The 22,576-nt window shown below is 42.3% G+C and overlaps 2 protein-coding genes across 4 annotated transcripts in view; both read left to right on the top strand.

Annotated features, from left to right (window-relative positions):
• Positions 1-586: 586 nt before the first annotated feature.
• On the top strand, positions 587-5,724 carry MESD (mesoderm development LRP chaperone). The gene is made up of 3 exons (XM_085896111.1): positions 587-864; positions 4,227-4,459; positions 5,378-5,724. The coding sequence occupies exons 1-3, from the start codon at positions 673-675 to the stop codon at positions 5,640-5,642; spliced, it is 690 nt and encodes a 229-aa protein (XP_085752237.1). The 5' UTR covers positions 587-672; the 3' UTR covers positions 5,643-5,724.
• A 6,909-nt stretch (positions 5,725-12,633) lies between these two features.
• AAGAB (alpha and gamma adaptin binding protein) overlaps positions 12,634-22,576 on the top strand; it is a 57,045-nt gene continuing 47,102 nt past the window's right edge. For all 3 annotated transcript variants that reach the window (XM_085896109.1, XM_085896108.1, XM_085896107.1), the window contains exons 1-4: positions 12,634-12,867; positions 17,423-17,613; positions 19,305-19,401; positions 19,578-19,667. In XM_085896109.1, coding sequence (XP_085752235.1) covers positions 12,810-12,867; positions 17,423-17,613; positions 19,305-19,401; positions 19,578-19,667 — 436 coding nt within the window. In that variant the 5' untranslated portion in view covers positions 12,634-12,809. The remainder of the gene's footprint in view (positions 12,868-17,422; positions 17,614-19,304; positions 19,402-19,577; positions 19,668-22,576) is intronic.

Here is a 22,576-nt window from a genome sequence, read left to right as displayed (position 1 = left end):
CTTTTCTTATTTGTATCCACCAGGGAAAGCTGTGAGGAACCCATCGTTAACAGGCGCATGAAGGAGTGATAAAATATTTATATTTGTCGGTCAAAAATCCTTTCAAAATATTAATATTTATTGGTCGTCGACAATTTATTTCATGAGAGGAAGGTCGTGTCAGCAGTCGGCATTAATATATAATACGTGACTGCGTTTACAGCATTGGAAAATTTAATTAATAACGGTGTTGTGTGAAATTTTTTCCCCGCCCTTTTGTTGCAGTTTCGTGTGGATAGAATAATCGGGATTATAACGGTTAAAAGTGTTAAAAAGGCAAACTAAGTCGGCGGGAAAGAATAACCGCGTTACGGGCGGGAAAGAATAACCGCGTTCCGGGCGGGAAAGAATAACCGCGTTCCGGGCGGGAAAGAATAACCGCGTTACGGGCGGGAAAGAATAACCGCGTTACGGGCGGGAAAGAATAATCGCGTTACGGGCGGGAAAGAATAATCGCGTTCCGGGCGGGAAAGAATAACCGCGTTCCGGGCGGGAAAGAATAACCGCGTTACGGGCGGGAAAGAATAACCGCGTTACGGGCGGGAAAGAATAATCGCGTTCCGGGCGGGAAAGTTGGCGGGAAGGAAGGAAGGAATTCGATCATCCGCTCATCCGCTCAGCGAAGTGAACGCGATGACGTCACGAAGCATGGCGGCGCTGAGGCACGATCGTTTGACTTGCCTTCTGGTTTCCGCGTCGCTGCTTCTCCTTTACTTCGTTCACGGTTGTCACGGATCGGGAAAAAAGAGTGAGTCAGCCGGGCGAAAGAAGGATATTCGCGATTACAACGATGCTGACATGGCTCGTCTGTTGGAGCAGTGGGAGGTGGGTTTCTCTCCATTCCTCACAATCCGTGGACAACGGATTCAATGCACAAAGCTCTGCAGTCAATAATAATAAAATAAAAAACTCCATTACTACTACAACCACTCGAGCTTCTTCATCTGTGGCCACTTCTTATTCTTATTCTTCATTTAGGTTTCTTCTTCATCTATGGCTTCTTATTCTTCTTCATCTGTGGCCTCTTGTTATTCTTCATATATGGCCTCTTCTTATTCTTCATCTATGGCCTCTTCTTATTCTTAATTTCTGGCCTCTTCTTATTCTTATTCTTCATCTATGACTTCTTCATCTATGGCCTATTCTTATTCTTCATCTATGACTTCTTCATCTATGGCCTCATCTTATTCTTCAAATATGGCTTCTTCTTCTTCTTCATTTAGGTTTCTTCTTCATCTATGGCCTCTTCTTATTCTTCATTTATGATTTCTTCTTATTCTTCATCGATGGCTTCTTCTTCTTCTTCATATAGGTTTCTTCTTTTTCATATAGGTTTCTTCTTCTTCATCTATGGCCTCTTCTTATTATTCTTCTTATCAGTTTCTTCATATGGCCTCTTCTTATTCTTATTCTTCATCTCTGGCCTCTTCTTCTTCATATATGTTTCTTCTTCATCTATGGCTTCTTATTCTTATTCTTCACATCTATAGCTTCTTCTTCTTCATCTATGGCCTCTTCTTATTATTCTTCTTCTTATCGGTTTCTTCATATGGCCTCTTCTTATTCTTATTCTTCATCTCTGGCCTCTTCTTCTTCATATATGTTTCTTCTTCATCTATGGCTTCTTATTCTTATTCTTCACATCTATAGCTTCTTCTTCTTCATATATGGCTTCTTGTCCATATATGGCTTATTCTTCTTCTTCTTCTAATGTGCAATCATTCCCACTTTTTTGTGTGGTCGGCTGAGGAATGTGTTCGATAGGAAAGTGTTGGCCAGGCCTGACATTCGATAGAAGGTGGCAGTAATAGATAATTTGTCCAGAGTGCCGGAGATGACTTGCGAACGACACCGTGGGATCTAGACGGGAATGTCCCTTGTGTAACGGCCATCCGAGGGATAGGACACACGATGAATGGTTCTGCTTGTGAAGCTCCAGATTGACAGTGTATAGCTGGTTCGGGATTCAAACCAGCTTAGGGAGTTCCGAGGTGTGTGTGCGTGCTTCGAGGACAGGCTGCCAGCTTTAATACCTTTAACATTAACAGCTCGTGTGTGTGACGTTTTATTTTATATATATATATATATATATATATATATATATATATATATATATATATATATATATATATATATATATATATATATATATATATATATTTGTTTGTCATTTGGAATTGCTTAAAACTTTGTTATACCTCCACTACCGAAGGTGGACGGAGGTTATGTTTTCACTCCTGTTTGTTACTTGTGGAAATTGAAGATTTTTTTTTTTCCAAGTATATTGGTTGGGTCTGTCTGTCTCTGTCTGTCTGTCTGTCTGTCTGTCTGTCTGTGTCTATGTTTGTCGCCAACAGGTCACAATTTTAATCCGATCTTCACTAAACTTCACAACATGGAAGAGTTCGTCATAAGTGAGAAACCGATTGTTTTTGAGGTCAAAAGGTCAACATAGGCCAAAGGTCAACAAATTTGTCGAATCTCTAAAATTCTCAATTTTCATCCGATTGATGATAAATTTGAATATGATTTGCAACTCAGGTCACGGAATTAAACCACCAATTATTTTTGAGGTCAACATTGGCCGAATTTCTAAAATTGTCAGTTTTCATCTAATTAACTTGAAATTTGAAGAGGATTTGTATTTCATGTCGCAATTAAACCGCTCGTTATTTTTTGAGGGCAACATAGGCCAAAGGTCAACAACGTAGGTGAGATTAAAAAAACAAATCCTCATTTTTCATCCTATTGATTTATATATTTTGTCATTGAATTCAACCACCAATTATTTTTTGAGGTCAAATTTGTTTTATGGATTTCGTAAGTATCGTGCTACGCAGGATACCTCAAAAAGTTGTGGATTGATTCAGACGAAACTTGGCAGACAGGTTGTATGTGTGCCAAGAACAAATTGATTAGATTTTGGAGGTTCAGATCCAGATCCGGCCCATCAGTGGGAAACAAAACATAAAATGTTCAGCCAAGTGGATGTATGGCAGAGGTCAACCGAGTGCCTTTGTAGTAATTGGCCATGCTCATTATCTCCAGTAACTAGCCTAGAAGCACCAAGCGTGATGTGGATATGTTTGTTCATCCATACGCACATCCACGTGTAATGTTCCTTTTCATCCATTGGTTGGACAGCTGGCCTGACTCCACCCACAATTGTAACCTAAAGAATCATACGGGCACCATTTTTGTGATTTGCGAACTAGGACATCTTCGGAGCTATCATATTTACAATCACCATGCCCTCCCTATAAGTTTTCCCTTCAGTGTAAAATGATCAAAAGAGCTGTTAAAAGGATCAAATATCGAAAAGCTCAAGCCGATCGGTGTCACGGGCTTTGTGAAGGCCACCATAGTTGCCAACGATACCATGGGATTAAAGATTCCGAAAGATTAAAGTTCCCGCAGATAAAGTGTGACGTTACCTTTTTGTTACCTCCGCCATCGAAGGTGGAAGGAGGTTACATTTTCACCCCTGTTTTTCTGTGTGCAGGATATCTCAAAAAGTTGTGGATGGATTTGAGCGAAACTTGGTGGACACGTTGGGTGTGTGACCATGACGAATTGATTCAAATTTGGTGAAGATCCAAATCCAGATACGAGAATTTTTTAAATTTTCAAAGTGATTCTTCATCATTGAGATGAGGCCAAAAACGATATATAGCACGATATTTCAAAAATGTATTGGGCCCGATATGTTCTCCTGGATCAGGCATTGTGTGGCGGAGGTATACGCTCTACCAATTGCCCTTCTAGTTTTGTTTTGTTTCACTGTTGATCCGGTTTGCTTGATCTGAGATGAAACTCACTTCGATTCGACTTAGAGTGACTGATTTGGGATCCTCGGTTCCTGAGTTTGAGTCCTGTTGGCCACTAAATTAATACCAGGTGGGGTTTACTCTGCCTGTCATCCTTCCGAGGTCGGCAAAATGAGTACCAGTGTACTGGTAATAGGAACACTGCATCAGCGGTATAGCCATGTCCCTCACCAATGATGCAACCAGCAGCCATAAGGCTGCACTCGAAAGAGAGAGATTTATTCTAACTTGCAAGTTCTGGCTGTTTGTGAGGGTGGTAGATCATTTAAGATGAGGTTTTACAAAGTTAATGACTTCTTAAAGTTGATCGGAATGTTCTAATTCCCATTATTGTTTTTCCTTGGTTATTGTATGAGGCAGAAAGATGATGACATTGAAGAGGGAGACCTGCCAGAGCACCTTCGTCCATCCCCTCAAATAGATTTGTCAAAGCTCGCTGAAAAAGATCCCAAAGATATTCTTCGTGCCTCTAAAAAAGGCCGCACGCTTATGATATTTGCGTCTGTGTCTGGAACACCGACGGAGAAAGAGACCGAGCAGATCACGAGCCTGTGGCAAACGAGCTTGTTCAATGCAAATTATGACATACAAAGGTATCGTCCTGAATGTCCAATGGTATTATATTAATAATAATTTTGGCTGCATTTCTACAATCTTCACTCAACTCCCTCTGATTTTGTAAAAGTTAATTACAATGAAAAGATAATGCATTGGATGCATTTTTCATCTGGTTTGTTTTTTTTGAAGTTTGGATGCAAAACTGTCTGGATGATTTAATTTTGTCTTTGATACTTTAGATATTGCCTTCAGATATTTAGATATTGATATTGCCTGAAATTTTGATAAACTTTACATATTGCCTTTAGATATTGATATTGCCTGAAATTTTGATAAACTTTAGATATTGCCTTTAGATATTTCGATAAACTTTAGATGTTGATATTGCCTGAAATTTTGATATGCTTTAGATGTTGATATTGTCTGAAATTTTGATAAACTTTAGATGTTGATATTGCCTAAAATTTTGATAAACTTTAGATGTTGATATTGCCTGAAATTTTGATATGCTTTAGATGTTGATATTGCCTGAAATTTTGATAAACTTTAGATATTGCCTTTAGATATTGATATTGCCTGAAATTTCGATAAACTTTAGATGTTGATATTGCCTGAAATTTTGATATGCTTTAGATGTTGATATTGTCTGAAATTTCGATAAACTTTAGATGTTGATATTGCCTGAAATTTTGATAAACTTTAGATATTGCCTTTAGATATTGATATTGCCTGAAATTTCGATAAACTTTAGATATTGCCTGACATTTCCTCCTCCTCGTTAAATTTTCATTGGATGGGGAATATTTATGGAAAAGTGCTTTGGAAGCAATTTAGATGAGGTGGGTACACAGTACTTACATTGCTTGATAGTTTACTTCCACAGCCTTGGCGAGAGAAAACGTTTGATCATGAATCTCACTTCTGTGTATCCTGGTGCATACTTTGCCATTCAGGTTTATTGTGGGTGAAAACCGTGCCATCTTCATGCTCAAAGATGGTAGCCTTGCATGGGAGGTGAAGGACTTTCTGATTGGGCAGGACCGCTGTGCTGATGTCACTGTTGAAGGACAGGTGTTTCCTGGCAAGGGAAAAGAGCATGGGGTAGGGAAGAACAAGGAAAAGCAGCATGAAGAGAAGTCGTCAAATGAAGACGTCTCAATCGAGCATGATGCAAATGAGAGTGAAGCACCCAGCGATAGTGCCAAGGTGGAGCTATAAATTGACAGGTGTAAAACGTATGAATTTTTTTCTTTTCTTTTTCAGTTTGACAATTCTGTTGCCATTGTCACAATTGAAAAGATCACAAGTTGTGCTTACCAATTCCTGAGAAATGATCAATTATGTTATGTTAAATTTGCCTTTTTCTACTGCTTTGAGAGTGGGTCAAATGAACAGTTTACTTTTATTCACTCAAATGCCAAATGCTGTGAAATTTTGATTCTCCTAATACTGTTGAAACATTCTTCAATGAGATCTCTCACTTGTATGAATATGGTCTCTATTCCATGGGTATTGACTGTCAGTTTTGTAGGTACGACTGGTAATATTCGCTCGCTCTGGAAACTAAATATGGTGTTGGTGAATCACTTGCATTATGCCATGTCTGTAGTGGAAATTTCCATATATAACAGGATGTTGTTTCAGACAAAATTAATAGTTTTTTTTATTTTTGTTAAAGGTACCCTATCTGGATATACATCCAAACTCCCCCCCCCTACAATTGGCTGTCATTTTGCCATCCTCGGTTTCCACCTCCTTGTGGCAGGTGTCAGTGTTTAAACTACCTGTAGAGGCAAAAATTGCAAGTCGTCTCCCCACCCTCATACAAGAGGTTTGGAGGGATCTATTTTGTGCCCATGATCTAACCCTGAGCACTTATGGAAAATTGGTCTCGCAGTTTTGATTCGATAAGGTTCAAATGCATATAAAGAATTTTCAAATTCTACAATGATGACCTTAAATAGCCACCTTGTATGAATTAGGGTGTCCACGTTTTATGACAACCACTTTACATTCAGGTAGTGGATAACAAATGGAAATGCCAATGTAAAGTCACTTAATAGGGTGTTGGGCTACCACCTGCAGCCAGTGCGGCCTGGAGCCGTGGCATAGAGTCCACCAGCGTCTGAAATTCTGCAGGGGGGAAGCTGAACCATTCTTCCACGAGAGTCAATCAACTCGTACCTGTTTGATGAAGGTGGAAAGCACTGTCTCAGGTGTTGTTGTTCCAGAATATCCCATAAATGCTCATTTGGGTACAAATCTGGTAACTGAGAAGGCCATGACATCTGGATAACATTAGTGTCATGCTAATCAAACCATTGGGTGACCACATGTGCTCTGGGGATGTGGTCATTAGGGGGGTCTTGTCTTGTAGCCATGCTGACTATAATTAAAGGCAACCAGGACCATGCAGCATTTTTTACATGACCCTAAGCATGCTGGGATGTTATTTTCTTCATTAACACATGTGCCACACCCGTGTGGAAGCCGTTGCTTTGTGTCCCTCAGTTACCCAGGTATTTCCATGTTTTTTTTTTGTCCACTACCTGTATATTATAGTTTATTAGTTCCGTAACACACTCACACTGTTGGCTTCTATTTTCATGCTAATATCCTTAATCGAATGAGCCATTGATTAGACAGATCTCTGGTTCACATACGATGTGTAAATGCTTGGGTGTGCAAATTTGTTTATTGTGTGGTTGCTGCAAACTGCACGCTGAGATAGCAAGCAGTGTAACCTAGTGTGGAACTGTCGTGGAATCTGAGAACACCTGACATATTTGCTCCCTCCAGTTTCGGCAGGAATTTGTTTGGGATGCTGGCAATAACTTTCCCACTCTTTATCAAAAGATCAAGCTAATGCTAACAGACAGAACACCCATCAAAATATCCATACTGGTGATGCCACACCCTGTCTGTGAAGTACCAATCCGAGTTTATGGTTGGGAATTGAACCCAGACCAGGCAGCTCAAAAGTCAGTGCACCAGGTCTACACCATTGAAACAGCGATGCGATAACTTTATCTATTTTTTATTGTCTGAGTGGGAATCCATTTCAGAATAGACACCACAAAAGGTAAGTGAGGGTTACCTGTCCATCATCCTGTCAATCTAACACATGTTAGCACATATTCGGGCATTTCTGCACGTGTAATCAAATGAATATGCGGTGTTATCTCTGTGCTAAGTTGGGAGTTTTTTTTTTTATTGCACAGCTATTCAACAAAATTTAACCTTTATTAAAGCTATCCTTTTAATTATTTATTTTGCCACTTTGTGTTACCTTCCTTCCAGTATGTATCCGTCTCAACCGACTAACCTTGCAAGACCATGTGAATCTTTGTGAACGAGCATACTTTCATACATACATACATACATACATATTCAAGTGGGGCTTGAGATGAGATTTTAAATGTTCTTATTCTTTCGTATGTAGCACAAGGTGGGGGTGGCAGCATCATTGGCTGTGAGGGCAGGCTGTGTCGCTGAAGATTTCAAATGTATCGGCTGTGTGTTTCAGATAAATGGTGCACCATGCAATGTTCGGTGAGGCCAAAAGATATTGGTCTATCAACAGATTAACCCTTGTTTGAAAAAAACCCACCCGATTGAATGATAGATAACACGGAACCCATAATCGCATTGTTTGGCAGCTCGGTTATATCAGAGACCGCCGTTTATCTCTTCAGCCTCGTTCCAATTTTTTTTTTTTTAATGAACATGAACTTTATAATGGAAAACATTGTAAATGCATGTTTTTTTTTTTGTTTGTTTTTTTAACCTGCATTTTATGCAGTGTCAGCAGCTGTGGTTGTATCGGAGAACATTTCTATTTTTGTGAAAGGTTCAAATGGATTGCTTTGATTCCCATGGCCGGATTTGAGTGCCATGCCTAGATAACAGTCTCAGGTGGATACGATGTTAAAATTAGGATGTGGATGTGACGCAGATGCTGAACCATTGAGCCTTTTTCTGTACTTCTCAGCCCTGTTTGCCAAATTGAGACTTGAAGGGAAATAAATAAAAAGTGGCTTTGGTACTTGAACACCAGCGAGTTAATTCCAGTTCATGCCAAACTCGCGGAATGTTTTGGACAATGTTCATAGTCATCTGTCGGTTCCCTTCCACCATGTTGATTTTTATTATCTTCATTTGGGTTTGTTTGTCTGTTTGTCTGTCCACACAGAACTTTCATGTTTTTCTCCACAACCGCTTGTCGGATTGAGACGAAATTTTCACCATCGGTGTGACTACTCATGTAGAATGTTTCAATGATAATTATGACGTCATAGGTCACGTGGTGTGGCAGCCATATTTGAAAAATGGAAAAACTGGACCTCTATCTCTGAAACCACACCAAGGAAAAAATTGAAACTTGGCACATAGCAAGTACTGCTCATGGGGAATGGGTGTGAGGTTTTTTTTTATGACGTCATAATTTCATGTGGAATGCCACATCCGATCAGTAGGAAAAAATTTTGAGGATCATCTAGGGATAAAATGGTCCACAAAATTTTTTGATGAGGTTATCGATCACGTGATTTGGAAGCCATATTGCTTTTTTTTTTATTTTAACCTTCAAAAATCTTCTCTGAAATGGCTGAAAAGATCGAGGTGATGAAACTTTGCACATATGACTGCCTATCCATGAGGAACAAAAGTTACACATATGACATCATAGGTCACATGGTTTGGCAGCCATATTGGATTTACCTGAAAACATAAAAATACACCACTCAAAAGAAGTCCTGACAAGGGTTTGCACTCTCTGGTTGCTCTTTTTGTACAGAGTCGAGGCTCGTGGAAGAGCTAGAATACAAATAAAAAGGAAGGACATTTGATTTAGTGTTGATTTACCGTACTCTTTACAGAGCGTTGGTACTGCCAAAGTAGTTTATTGGCAATGGGTCGTTTGCCATTACCTTCCCAGAGTTGTTTGTCCATGCTCTATCCTTTTAAATGCTGAGCTTAAAGCAAGGAAGCGGCACGTTCCATTTTTAAAGTCTTTGGTATGACTCGGATGGGGTTTGACCTCCCAGACTCGGAGTGGACACTCTACCCATTACACCACCGAGTCTGGTTGGACCATCACATAGCAGAATGAAAGAACAGTGGAAATAGGGAGGCATACACCCCAACAACAGTGTAGAGGGACAAAATGGAATTGGAGCAAGACATGGGGTGAACAAGCTGGACACCAGTTCACATAGGTAGGTCTGGAAAACTTCCGAAATGGAACATAATCGAGGAACGTGAGGGAAACCTGGAAACGGGGCTGATGGAGGGGGAGTAATAAGGGTAGAAATGGTCATGGGTTTGGATGGGGGGATGACCTGATATAATGAACAGCCTTTTTTTGAAACATTGGAGGGAGGAATGAGATTGAACAGACTGAGAAAGTTGATGTCCACAGGTGAGAAATAAGAAATTCCAATGAGCGGAGGTGAGTCTGCATTTTGGGAGTTCTGTCTGTGTCTGTGTCTGTTCAGGCTATAACTTTTTTCTTCTTTTTTTTTAACCATTTCAGCTTTTGTCATCAAATTTTCAACAAAGCTTTATTGTGAGAATATGGAGAAGACAAATTAATAATTTGGTCAAAGGTCAACGTCACATAAAATCGTCAATTTTCACACAATTGACCAGAAATTGAAATTAAATGAATTGCTTATTGGTTCATCAATGAAAAGCTAGAAGTCAATTTTTTTTAAATCAAAAGGTCAAGGTGAAATAAACTATCAATGTCAGTGATCCAACATGACCCAATTAATCGAGTGTAACCTGTGTTCTGTTAAAAGGTCATGGTCACAATCATAAATTTCCATCTGGTTGACTTGAAATTTGAACAGGGTTTGCATATTGGGTCACGAGCATATTGCTTTCGAGGTCAAAAGGTCAAGGTCACCAAAAATCGTCAATCTTTTGTATTTTTACCGCCCTATTGACGGAGGTAATGTTTTCAACCCTGTCTGTCCGTTACTTGTGAAATTGAAGATTCACAAGTATAGTGATTGGTCTGGTGTGTTTCTTACTCTGTCTGTCTGTCCGTCAATCGCTGACAGGTCACAATGTTTAACTGATTTTCACGAAATGGTCGAGTTGGTCATAAGCAAGAAATCTACTGATTTCGAGGTAGAAAGCTCAACAGACTCTAAAGCTCAACAACTTTGTCAGATATCTTAAAAACCATCATTCTTAGATCCTTGTGGAGGATCTCTAAGTCTTACTCACGTTGTTGTTCTTCATCTTCTTCTTGTGGACTTTTTTGTTTCACAGCCTGCAGTTTTCATCGAAACTTCCTCAAACTTGGCATATATGTGTAAAAATACCCTGCGCAGACGGTAACCATCTCTGATTTTGAAAATTCCTCCTAGAAAAAAAGTTATGACGTCAAAATATCTCCGCTAATGGAAATCGCCGAAAAAATTATCTCCGAAACTAGGCAAACTTTATAAATTCTGTTTGTTGGAATCGAACAGGGCAGAGGCAGAGATGAATTACCGCACATACGATACATCACTATGACGTCATATCAATGTTTATGACGTCATTCTTATTTTTTGACATTTTTTGTTTCACAACCCAGAGTTTTCATCGGATCTTCGTGAAACTTGCCATGTATATGCAGAAAGCCCACGCACAGGCAGAAACCATCTCCAATTTTGGAAATTCTTCCTTGAAAAAAAGTTGACGTCATATTATCGCCGCTAATGGAAATGGCCTATACCATTATCTCCGAAACTAGGCAAACTGTTTGAATTTTGTTTGCGGGAATCAAGCCGGCAATTAGCACAGATAATTTATCGCAAACCTGGTACATCACAATGACGTCATATTCGTTTTTATGACGTCATCAAGAGGACGAGGATCTTAGCTCATTTGAGCTTGTTTTCATCCGATCGACTTGAAATTTGGAGGATTTGCAAATCAGCTCAGTAACTTCAACCACCAATTATTTTTGAGCTCAACACGGACAAAAAGGTCACAACGTAGATACAAATACAAAACGTACAGGGATGGGCTTTGCATTTTCAGATGTCTTTCTCATTTCTACTTGAATTCATTTGTCGTTTTTGGCCTTCAACTACTAACTGTGGACGACTGTTTCAGTCATCCAGCACTCTACTGCTAAAAAGTATCACTTCCTCACGTATGGCGTGCTCCTTTGCTTAAATAACGTCCTTGAGTGACCTCTAGTTGAAGTACGTCTATGTGGGTTAAAGAAATGATTGGGATTGATCCTGATGATCCCAATGAAGAATCGGTTGGTCAATAATCATGATATCACCCCTCCCTCCTCTTGGAGAAGATGGAGTGCAGATTCAAGATCGTCAGACCTCAGCCGATCTTGGCACAGAAGCTCCTTGAGTTCTGGAACCTGATGGGGGGAAGTGTCGCCATGCTTTGTCCGGCGATTAGATTTCACCTCACATTTTGAACACAGGTGACCCAAGTTCCCCTGCTACGTTACATAAGAAATCATGAGGAGATGATGCACGAAATCGAGAAAATATAGAGCGTCCCCTTGTGGAAGTTAATAATGTAAAACCTGTGTGAGCTTTCACCTCGATTTTCACTCAAAAGAGTGAAGAGGGACTTATCACCAAAAAAGGTGAGAGAGGGAAGGGTGGGGGAGCTCAAAATGGTGGACACGGCCTTGCGCTGGGCTGGGCTCTCGTGCATCCATTGGGAACCTCAACTGTTGGGATTTTATCTTGTTGGGATGAAAGCATAAATCTATCTATAATTCCAGCAATCTCTGTGTGTCTGTCTGTGACCGCTGTTTCCCGACAACCACTGGTCCGATCTAATTCGAACTTGCCAGGAATATTGCTGGGGACCTGTGGATGTGCCATTTCAAGGTTTGATATTAATCGGACAAGCGGTTCCCAAATTATGGCCATTTATTTACCAACCAATGACAGGACACGGTGCTATGACGTCAAGTTTTTTCTTTTTTTTTTTTCACGTACGGCCACGCATGCATAAAAACAAATCACGAAGCTTCGTGAATAAGTATTAAAAAAAAAAAAACTGAACGGATAAATGAAATATGAAAGAGCGTCAGCTTTACGACACCTAGTTTTACGACACTTACGGCGTCACATCGTGACTGGGGGATGACGTCGTAAACGAACTTACGCAAACCAACGAAAACCGCACACGGTCGAGCGGTGTATAAACGTAGGTATTAAAATGAAGCTGTTGGTTCACTTCCGTTTCGAGCAATTCCGTTTTTCCTGAAGAAAAGTGGGAATTAAATAGCGCACAAACGTGGGCGGCGCGTACATGGTAATTCGTGCGTGTGAAAAGCACGATTTTTTTTTTTTAACCTTCAAGACAAAATTTAATTGACAACCTTGAGAATATTTCCTTTCCGCGATGCTTGGAGCGGTTGCCGTGCTGGGACGTGGTTGTTGTCCGGATCACATTGTAACACGTGAGTTATATATATACATATATATATATATAATATTTATAATGTCCGTTTTTCTCCTTCCACGTCCCTCCCTCTGTTTCCTCATCTTCATCGGGAAAGATCCACAGTGAGCTGAACACACCGATGGACCAAACGGACACGTCCAGTCAGGGTTGTTGTCTCAGTGTGTTTAGTGGACGTCGATGTCCGAATTTTTTCTCATCTTCACAGGAAAAAGAAACTACTACTGTACTGTACTGTACTGTACTGGTTTTAATTGATTTGTTGCTGTCGTCAAGTCACGAACAGTTCGTCCAGTCGATGCTGACAGTGACTGATCGGTGTCCTGACTGTTCCATGAGCTGGGTTCGTGTTTCTGGATCAGTTGAAATCTTCATGTTGTTGCGATGAACGACGATGCCGGGGGTTCTGTGGACACAGACGTGACGGAGGTAAATAGACACCATGATATTTATTGAACATTTGATCCATTTTAATACATACACGAGTATTTGGTGGACTTGCCGTTTGCAGATTTCGATGCCCTTTTACTCTTTCAGGCAAAGAACGAACGAGTTCTGAAATTTTTCCGCACAGCTCGATCCAATGTGGCCCAGAGGTGTTCATCGATGGGAGTCACGTCAGGAGACTGACTTGGCCATGGAAGTGGCTTGATCCCATTTATGTTCTGCCATTCTTTGGTCTTTTTTTTTTTTTACAGTGTGGCACGGAGCTCTATCTACCATGAACAGAGTGTTTTTGATCATCTGACCAGTGGAGAAGACTGGGAGAAGTCCATCCTCGAGGATAGAATAGGATTGTATATTGTGGAGTTGATGTTGCCAACACACTCCACAAGCTCTGATCGACCAGCACTCCAGATTGCTCCCCAAACCATCACTTAAAAACCACCGTGTTAGACAGTTGGCTGCAATCGGTTCAAAGAAAACTCTTGACTGGGAAGTCTCCAGACCCATACGCGTCTACTGTCAGAAAATTGAGTAAATTGGGACTCGTCTGTAAAAATGACAGTTTGCCAAAACGCCAAGGGTCTGTTGGCCATCTCGTCAGCTCACTTCTTTCTCCTTTGAATGTTGGCTGGTCTAAGAAGACGTTTTCTCCGAGCCGCTCTCCCATAGTAGCCCAGTTGACGAAGGTACCGCACGGCAGTTCTTGAGCTAACTTGGACCTCCTCTACAACATCTGCTGCCTTGCAACGGGGAGTTTTCTCATTGGACCGCATGACAGCTCGAAGACATCTTTCTGAAAGCCCAGATCAACCAGAACGGGAAGCTGTGGATTCCTTGCTTTCGCTGGTGAATTGCACAATCTCCCGATTGACCGTTGAAAGCGGAATGCCAAGGTTCTGAGCTATCTGATGATGCTGGCTGACTCCACCTTCTGATGGGCCAACAATTCGTCCTCTGAAAATTTGAAAGGTCGTGTGCTCCCTGGGTTGGAGGCAGAGTTAATTGCCATTCATGACACACGAAATCGTTTCTGCAAATAAATAGTCGAATATTAGCACAAATCACTTAGTAAAATTGTGTTGTACAAATGAAATTAATCAATTTAAGGTGTCTGTTTACTTCTGTCATGTCTCTGTACATTGGTTCTTGTACTTTATTGGTCAACATCTTGTATATTATTTCCGAGTTTGTGGTTTCGTGTCGCGCTATCTTCGACTTTGTTCTGCGCTCGAGTAACGTCATATTCGGCTTACATTATCTCAAAGACCATATGAGGTGCATGGTACAAAAAAAGTAAATAAAATGGTTCTGAAACGGTGAAATCGTATTCCACTTACTGCATTAAAGTAAAATTACTACTGATACTCTGCATCAGTTCCTTTCTCAAACACACCCACCCCAACATGTCGCGCAGAGTGGGGAGAAGGGGTTATGCTAGTTTTCATTTATTTTCAAGCTTAAAAGTAAGGCAAGGGTGGGGAGAAGGGGGGAGAGAGAAGGGTGGGGAGAGAGAAGGGTGGGGAGAAGGGGAGAGAGAAGGGTGGGGAGAAGGGGAGAGAGAAGGGTGGGGAGAAGGGGAGAGAGAAGGGTGGGGAGAAGGGAAGAGAGAAGGGTGGGGAGAAGGGGAGAGAGAAGGGTGGGGAGAAGGGGAGAGAGAAGGGTGGCGAGGTGGGGAGAAGGGGAGAGAGAGAAGTGTGGGGAGAAGGGGAGAGAGAGAAGTGTGGGGAGAAGGGGAGAGAGAGGAAGGGGAGAGAGAGAAGTGTGGGGAGAAGGGAAGAGAGAGAATCTGGGGAGAAGCGAAGAGAGAGAAGTGTGGGGAGAAGGGGAGAGAGAGAAGTGTGGGGAGAAGGGGAGAGAGAGAAGTGTGGGGAGAAGGGGAGAGAGAGAAGTGTGGGGAGAAGGGGAGAGAGAGAAGTGTGGGGAGAAGGGGAGAGAGAGAAGTGTGGGGAGAAGGGGAGAGAGAGAAGGGGAGAGAGAGAAGGGGAGAGAGAGAAGTGGAGAGAGAGAAGTGTGGGGAGAAGGGGAGAGAGAAAAGTGTGGGGAGAAGGGGAGAGAGAAAAGTGTGGGGAGAAGGGGAGAGAGAAAAGTGTGGGGAGAAGGGAGAGAGAAAAGTGTGGGGAGAAGGGAGAGAGAGAAAAGTGTGGGGAGAAGGGGAGAGAGAAAAGTGTGGGGAGAAGGGGAGAGAGAAAAGTGTGGGGGAGAAGGGGGAGAGAGAAAAGTGTGGGGAGAAGGGGAGAGAGAAAAGTGTGGGGAGAAGGGGAGAGAGAAAAGTGTGGGGAGAAGGGGAGAGAGAAAAGTGTGGGGAGAAGGGAGAGAGAAAAGTGTGGGGGAGAAGGGGAGAGAGAAAAGTGTGGGGAGAAGGGGAGAGAGAAAAGTGTGGGGAGAAGGGGGAGAGAGAAAAGTGTGGGGAGAAGGGGAGAGAGAAAAGTGTGGGGAGAAGGGGAGAGAGAAAAGTGTGGGGAGAAGGGGAGAGAGAAAAGTGTGGGGGAGAAGGGGAGAGAGAAAAGTGTGGGGAGAAGGGGAGAGAGAAAAGTGTGGGGAGAAGGGGAGAGAGAAAAGTGTGGGGAGAAGGGGAGAGAGAAAAGTGTGGGGAGAAGGGAGAGAGAAAAGTGTGGGGAGAAGGGGAGAGAGAAAAGTGTGGGGAGAAGGGGAGAGAGAAAAGTGTGGGGAGAAGGGGAGAGAGAAAAGTGTGAGGAGAAGGGGAGAGAGAAAAGTGTGGGGAGAAGGGGAGAGAGAAAAGTGTGGGGAGAAGGGGAGAGAGAAAAGTGTGGGGAGAAGGGGAGAGAGAAAAGTGTGGGGAGAAGGGGAGAGAGAGAAAAGTGTGGGGAGAAGGGGAGAGAGAAAAGTGTGGGGAGAAGGGGAGAGAGAAAAGTGTGGGGAGAAGGGGAGAGAGAAAAGTGTGGGGAGAAGGGGAGAGAGAAAAGTGTGGGGAGAAGGGGAGAGAGAAAAGTGTGGGGAGAAGGGGAGAGAGAAAAGTGTGGGGAGAAGGGAGAGAGAGAAAAGTGTGGGGAGAAGGGGAGAGAGAAAAGTGTGGGGAGAAGGGGAGAGAGAAAAGTGTGGGGAGAAGGGGAGAGAGAAAAGTGTGGGGAGAAGGGGAGAGAGAAAAGTGTGGGGAGAAGGGGAGAGAGAAAAGTGTGGGGAGAAGGGGAGAGAGAAAAGTGTGGGGAGAAGGGGAGAGAGAAAAGTGTGGGGAGAAGGGGAGAGAGAAAAGTGTGGGGAGAAGGGGAGAGAGAGAAAAGTGTGGGGAGAAGGGGAGAGAGAAAAGTGTGGGGAGAAGGGGAGAGAGAAAAGTGTGGGGGAGAAGGGGAGAGAGAAAAGTGTGGGGAGAAGGAGAGAGAGAGAGAAGTGTGGGGAGAATGGGGAGAGAGAGAAGTGTGGGGAGAAGGGGAGAGAGAGAAGTGTGGGGAGAAGGAGAGAGAGAGAGAAGTGTGGGGAGAAGGAGAGAGAGAGAGAAGTGTGGGGAGAAGGAGAGAGAGAGAGAGAGGGAAGAGTGGAGGGAAGGGTGGGGAGAAGGGGAGAATGGGTGGGCAGAAGGGTGGTGAGGTGGGGAGAGGAGGGTGGCGAGGTGCCGAGAGAGGAGGGTGGGGAGAGGGAAGGGTGGGGAGAGAGGAGGGTTGGGAGAGGGAAGGGTGTGGAGAGTTTATCAGGGCTTTTGTTGTCTTGTGTTGGCAGACAATTCAAATGATGGTGTTTTTTATACTGACAGTTGATAAAGGTATGCTAACCATGTGGGAATCAAAGTAGTGCTCACACTTTGGGTGTCAGCTCTTTGTTGGAGGAAGAGGAGCTAACACCAGAAACCTCAGCATCACTTTGTTTCCCAAAGCGGTTAACACGTCTCTGTAAACTTTTAATTGATTAAAAGGTAGTATTTTGGGGGTTTTTTGTATCGTGTCGAGACTCGTATGAGAGCGAAGATCACATAAAAAGGTTGTATTTTACAAAACCAATCATATCAACCTTTTTGAATTATTGTCACTTTACATGGACAATGTTTCAATCCTTTAATCCCACCCTAATTTCCTTCCAGGTTTGCTCCACATTTTTTGCCATCCGCAGGAAAAAGCTGTGATTTAATTAAATATTTTGGTGTGCTTGATTTCCAGGGATACTTGGTGAACAGGAACTTCCAGCTGCTGAGGATTTAGGTGAGGACGTCAAAGCCTACCCATGGCACATTGATAACAAATACTACTGCGCAGACGTGCACCTCTGTGTCGTGCCACACAAGACCCTTGGAGAACGATGTTTTGGAGAGGCGGTGGAAGCTTGCCTGCTCTGCTTTGACGGCTCTCAGGTGCTGGACATGGAAAGATCAAATACTTTACTGTACTTTATTAATGGAAGAGATTTTCAAATGTATACCAAACTAAAATATTGTCGTGGGGGTAACCGTCCCAGGTAAACCCCCCGATCCAAATTGTGGTGACGGGCAGTTAACACCATCAGCCCTTGGACGGGCAAGCGGTCTTTTCCTTATTAATTTTTAGGGGGGCACTCGGAGATTATAACGCGTGCGAGAGGGCAGGGTGCAATGGCGGAGAGACGGAGACACGGGGAAAGCACAGCACAGGGGGGGTTTATACTCGAACCCCACTACAAATACATGGCTACAGTTTATTAAAATGAACATAAACAAATATTTACATCGGACAACAATTCAAAAGGTAATGATAAAATAATCAATTAAATATATCCTACAGTCGAGGCGCCTCTTCACACTGACTCTAATATAGATAACGGGGAAACAGAATAAAAAGAAAACCCTTCCTTTCAACTATTCTTGTACTTAGCTTGGCCCAGAGCTAGTCTTTGTGGAACTTGGAATCGAGGCGCTTCTATTCGCATGTGCAGATGTGTGCAACAAAATGGCGCTTCTCTCGTAGCGGGACAAACACACGCCAGGCAATCCATGAATGGCACTCCACACGAAAGCTCAGAGACCCAGTGCAACTGCTTCATGCGCCGATCGTCCTCACCGACCCAACCAAGAGCCAAAGGCCAGCATCTTGCTTCACTACGTGAGCCAAATCGCCTCATCACGAATACAAGGGTCATGTCGTCCTCCTCAGCATGTGCTCACCCTCCGCTCTCGCCTCTCCAAAATCCGCAATCCCCTTCCTCTTTGATCACGGCTCTCCAAAATGCACCAGCCAACCTTCCTCTCGATCACGCCTATATATCCCCTGCCTCCGGGGCTTCTGCCCGCTTGGCTAGCTTCTGACGTCACGCCCATCAATCGGCTTTGGGTGCGTGACTTCGCCTGTTGTCACCCTTTGAAGGTGGGGCTTTCTGCCTGCTTGTAGTGGTTTTAGGAATGTATTCTCCACCTTTATCGCCAATCTTGAAATATAAAAGCATAGGGAAAAATCACAGAGGGGTGATTACATACTGGGGAAGCTTATTATTAAACCTTAGCTAATTAACATGACACCACCCCCTCATGTGGTGACACATAACACTTAAGCTCACAGGTTCCCTACTTAGTTACATCGAGATGCCTCCTACATGTCCACGGACCAAGCAACTCTACACAATGTTATATTACCTATTAAATTCTTCCATCTACCCCAACAACCGCAACAATACATACCAAATTTCAAATATATCAAACTAAAAGCAATAAACTGCTGTCCTGGTGCTGGTAGACATTGCTGCATCTCTGAGCATGGTGGCTTAAAACTGTCCCATTTCCATTTAGGTGGTTGTTCAAAGATTCTACGATGTATCTCGAAAGGAGTAAGTCATTGTGTGCTGGTATCCTGGTTAAATTTCTAGCCTGGAGATGAAATGGGAGAGATGAGACAGTTTGGAGAGGACTGTTAATTTACATTAAGTTAAGGTTATGGACATAACCTTTAGATTCAGGTTATGGAACCTATTTGTTGCCCCTTCGTTTGGTAAGGTAATGTAGGTTCCATTAATGGCATTATATATAAGGTGGTGCATGTTTTTTTCTGATTAACTCATTGCAGATGTGATTTTCAGAAGGAAGGCCTGCGGCAGGCTGAGGAATGGCTTCCATTCATATCGCTGTGGGTGCCTGAAGTTCTCATCTTGGTGTGTGAACGAATTCATGATGATGGTAATCTTGGCAAGCAAGCAAATGGAGAAGTCATGGTTGTGTGTGATTCTATGTGTGTCAAGTACCATTTCAGGTCTGTATGCATGTGTGGACCTTGCATGTGATGCATGTTCATGGCATGTGCAGACAGACAGACAGACACGTGATGTATGCATATCTGGATGTACTGTGCGCAGGTGTGCCTCTGCAAGAAGTACAGGAGTGGTGCGTGCGGCATGGATTTGAATTGGTTGAGCTTGAACCTCCAGAACTGCCTGATGAAGAAGGTATGATGCAGGTCAACCTGAGGTTAATTAAGGAAGTAATGTGATCTTTTAGAGGGGTACCCAAGTCAGGTGGTTGATGTGTAGGATAGCGTTTTGTTCTTTCACCAGTTTATACCTGTAACACATCCCAACATCTCCACCACAATACAATTTTTATGTTTCAATGAAACAAAACTCATTTCTTTCATTACATATTGGTACGCGGGGCGAAAACTGATCGATATAATTAGTCCAGAAATGGGTTGAAAGGAACGCGCTGCTTGTGCCTTGCACACTCTCATCCCGCCCAACGTGGCGTGGGGTTGCCTTTCTATTATCGGCCTCGATTAAGGGATAGCTTGAGGATGGGAGCTCTGTGCTGTCGATGCTCATGTGGTGTTCGAGCGCCCTTTCTAAGATGCTGTTTCTTCCGTCTCCTCGGTACGTGTTCCATGCAACGTGGGCATCATATTGAGTGTGCTTTCTACGGAGGGGTGTCCAGCGTAATGCCTGCTTGGCCTTTCCTGAGGACCCATCTCACAGCAAAGGGTGCACATGGCTCAGATTTACCTCAGGAATAATCAGAAAAGAAGAGTAGGAATGAAGTTAGAAATGAAGTGAAGAAGATATGATGTAAGCAAACCTAGCTATGAGATCCTCGCAACGCACGCCCCTGTTGTCCAACTAGACAAAAGGGAAGGGACTATCTATATTAATGGAATAATTGTCTTGGGACCACTTTATGTTGGATGCATGCGGTTCCGAGAACCGCAACAATATTTTTTCTTGTCTGGCACTTCCTTTCAAACACTATGCGTGGCAAGTTGGAGGTAGGTGATGAAAAGTGGGATGGTAGGAATCGAAAGTGAGTTTATTTTATTTTATTATTGTTGTACCAAACTTAGTAAAACTGCTAATTGAGAGGTTGTCAGTGACACAAAATACAACAGAATACTGAGATGGCTTATTGATGAGTTTCCAAGTAACAAGTAACACGACTTCAAACTTGTGGTGACACAATACTAATTAGAGGGGGAGCACTCGGTCGAGTGCAAAACCTCCGCCGCCAATACTGCTGGGTCACTTAAGTGAACCTGATATCCTATTCATTGTCGGTCAAAACGGATCAGACTCTACTGAACCACAATTGAATAAACTAAACTAGATCGATGCGCATGTCGAAATGCCAAAAAAAAAAAATTGAAATTTTTTTGAAAAAAAGGTGCAAAATTTCTGGGTTTTTCTTCTTTAACAAATTTTTTTGGGGGGGGTTGGAAATCACTTAAAACGTGTACAAATGCAAAAAAAAAAATTCAAATATTTTTCAAATAAAATCTAAATGTTTTTGAATAAAAGGTGCAAAATTTCTGCGTTTTTTTCTTTAACAAATTTTTTTTTTGGGGGGGGGGTTGTAAATCACTTAAAACGTGTACAAATGCAAAAAAAAAATTCAAATATTCTTCAAATAAAATCGAAATTTTTTTGAAAAAAAGTTGCAAAATTGTTTTTTTTTCTCTAACAATTTTTTTTTTGGGTTGGAAATCGCTTAAAACATGTAGAAATGCAAAAACAAAAATTCAAATATTTTTTCAAAATGGCCGCCATAGTGGCCATATTGGACTGTGGAACAAGTCCAAAATCTAATGGCATGATCCTTGGACCATACCTAACCCCCCACCAAGTTTCGTCGAAATCCGTCCAGGAGTTTTTCCGTAATACTGTTCACAAACAAACAAACAAACAGACAGGGGTGAAAACAGTAACCTCCGTCCATCTTCGATGGCGGAGGTTAACTTGAAGGGCACTCGGGAGAGCGCATACCTCCGCCCCGTAATGCCTGATCCACAAGAACATGTCTGGCCAATACATTTTTGAAATATCCTATATATCGTTTTTGACCCTATCTCTCAATGGTGAAGAATTACTTTAAGAAATTATCAGATCCGGATCCGGTTCCGGATCTTCATAACAATTGAATCAATTCTTCCTCGTCACACACCCAACGTGTCCACAAAGTTTCATCCGAATCCGTCCACAACTTTTTGAAATATCGTTTTATTTACCGTTTTTGGCCAAATCTCTCAATGGTGAAGAATCACTTTAAAAATCATCAAATCCAGATTAGGATCTTCACAAAAATCTAATAAACCAGTTTGTCCTTGTCACACAACAAACTTGTCCACCAAATTTAATCTGGATCCGTCCACAACTTTTTGAGCTATCCTGTACACAGACAGACAGAAAGGGGTGAAAACATAATCTTCTTCACCTTCGGTGGTGGAGATAATAACAAATAATACGAGTTCCTTTGCAAGAACGTTTGACGCAGGTGGAGGCCATAGACCGATCAAAGCCTGTGCTATTATTATTACCACCCTATGGTTGTGTCCATGCTCTATCCTGTTTAAATGCTGAATGGCAAGCAAGGAAACAGCACACCATTTTAAAAGTCTTTGGAATGATTGCCGGCGTTTGAACCACTGACCTCCCAGACTCGGACTCGCAGCTGTGTGGACTTTTTTGTCTTCAGATGTCAGCTGTGACACGTGACATCACATATACTGCAAATGGTGTCCCTACAAGAAAGAGCAGTGTTGCCTGGTTTATGGAGATCAAATGATGCTAAATGATGATCTCGACAATAAAACTTTGAGAAGTTTTCTTTCACATGCATCAAACTGCATTGTTATATCCCGTTTCATTCATTTCATATTCCAGTTTGAATTTGTAACGGTAATTTGTGTACACTCGATCTTTATATGAATGATCCGAATCAAATCCTACCGTTCAAAATACTCGAAAGTACCGATAAATATCACAGTAAGAAGTTGAAGAGTGAATTGGAATGTGTGAGAGAGATTGGGACCATACTCTGTGCATAGTGTTGGTGCTGCTTCAGCAGTCTCCTTGGCTATTGGACACAATCCTGG

The sequence above is a fragment of the Eptatretus burgeri genome, chromosome 9, assembly GCF_056783735.1.
Source record: "Eptatretus burgeri isolate ZD-2024b chromosome 9, Ebu_testis_v1, whole genome shotgun sequence".
Taxonomy (NCBI): domain Eukaryota; kingdom Metazoa; phylum Chordata; class Myxini; order Myxiniformes; family Myxinidae; genus Eptatretus; species Eptatretus burgeri.
This window is presented reverse-complemented; position numbering and strand designations above follow the sequence as displayed.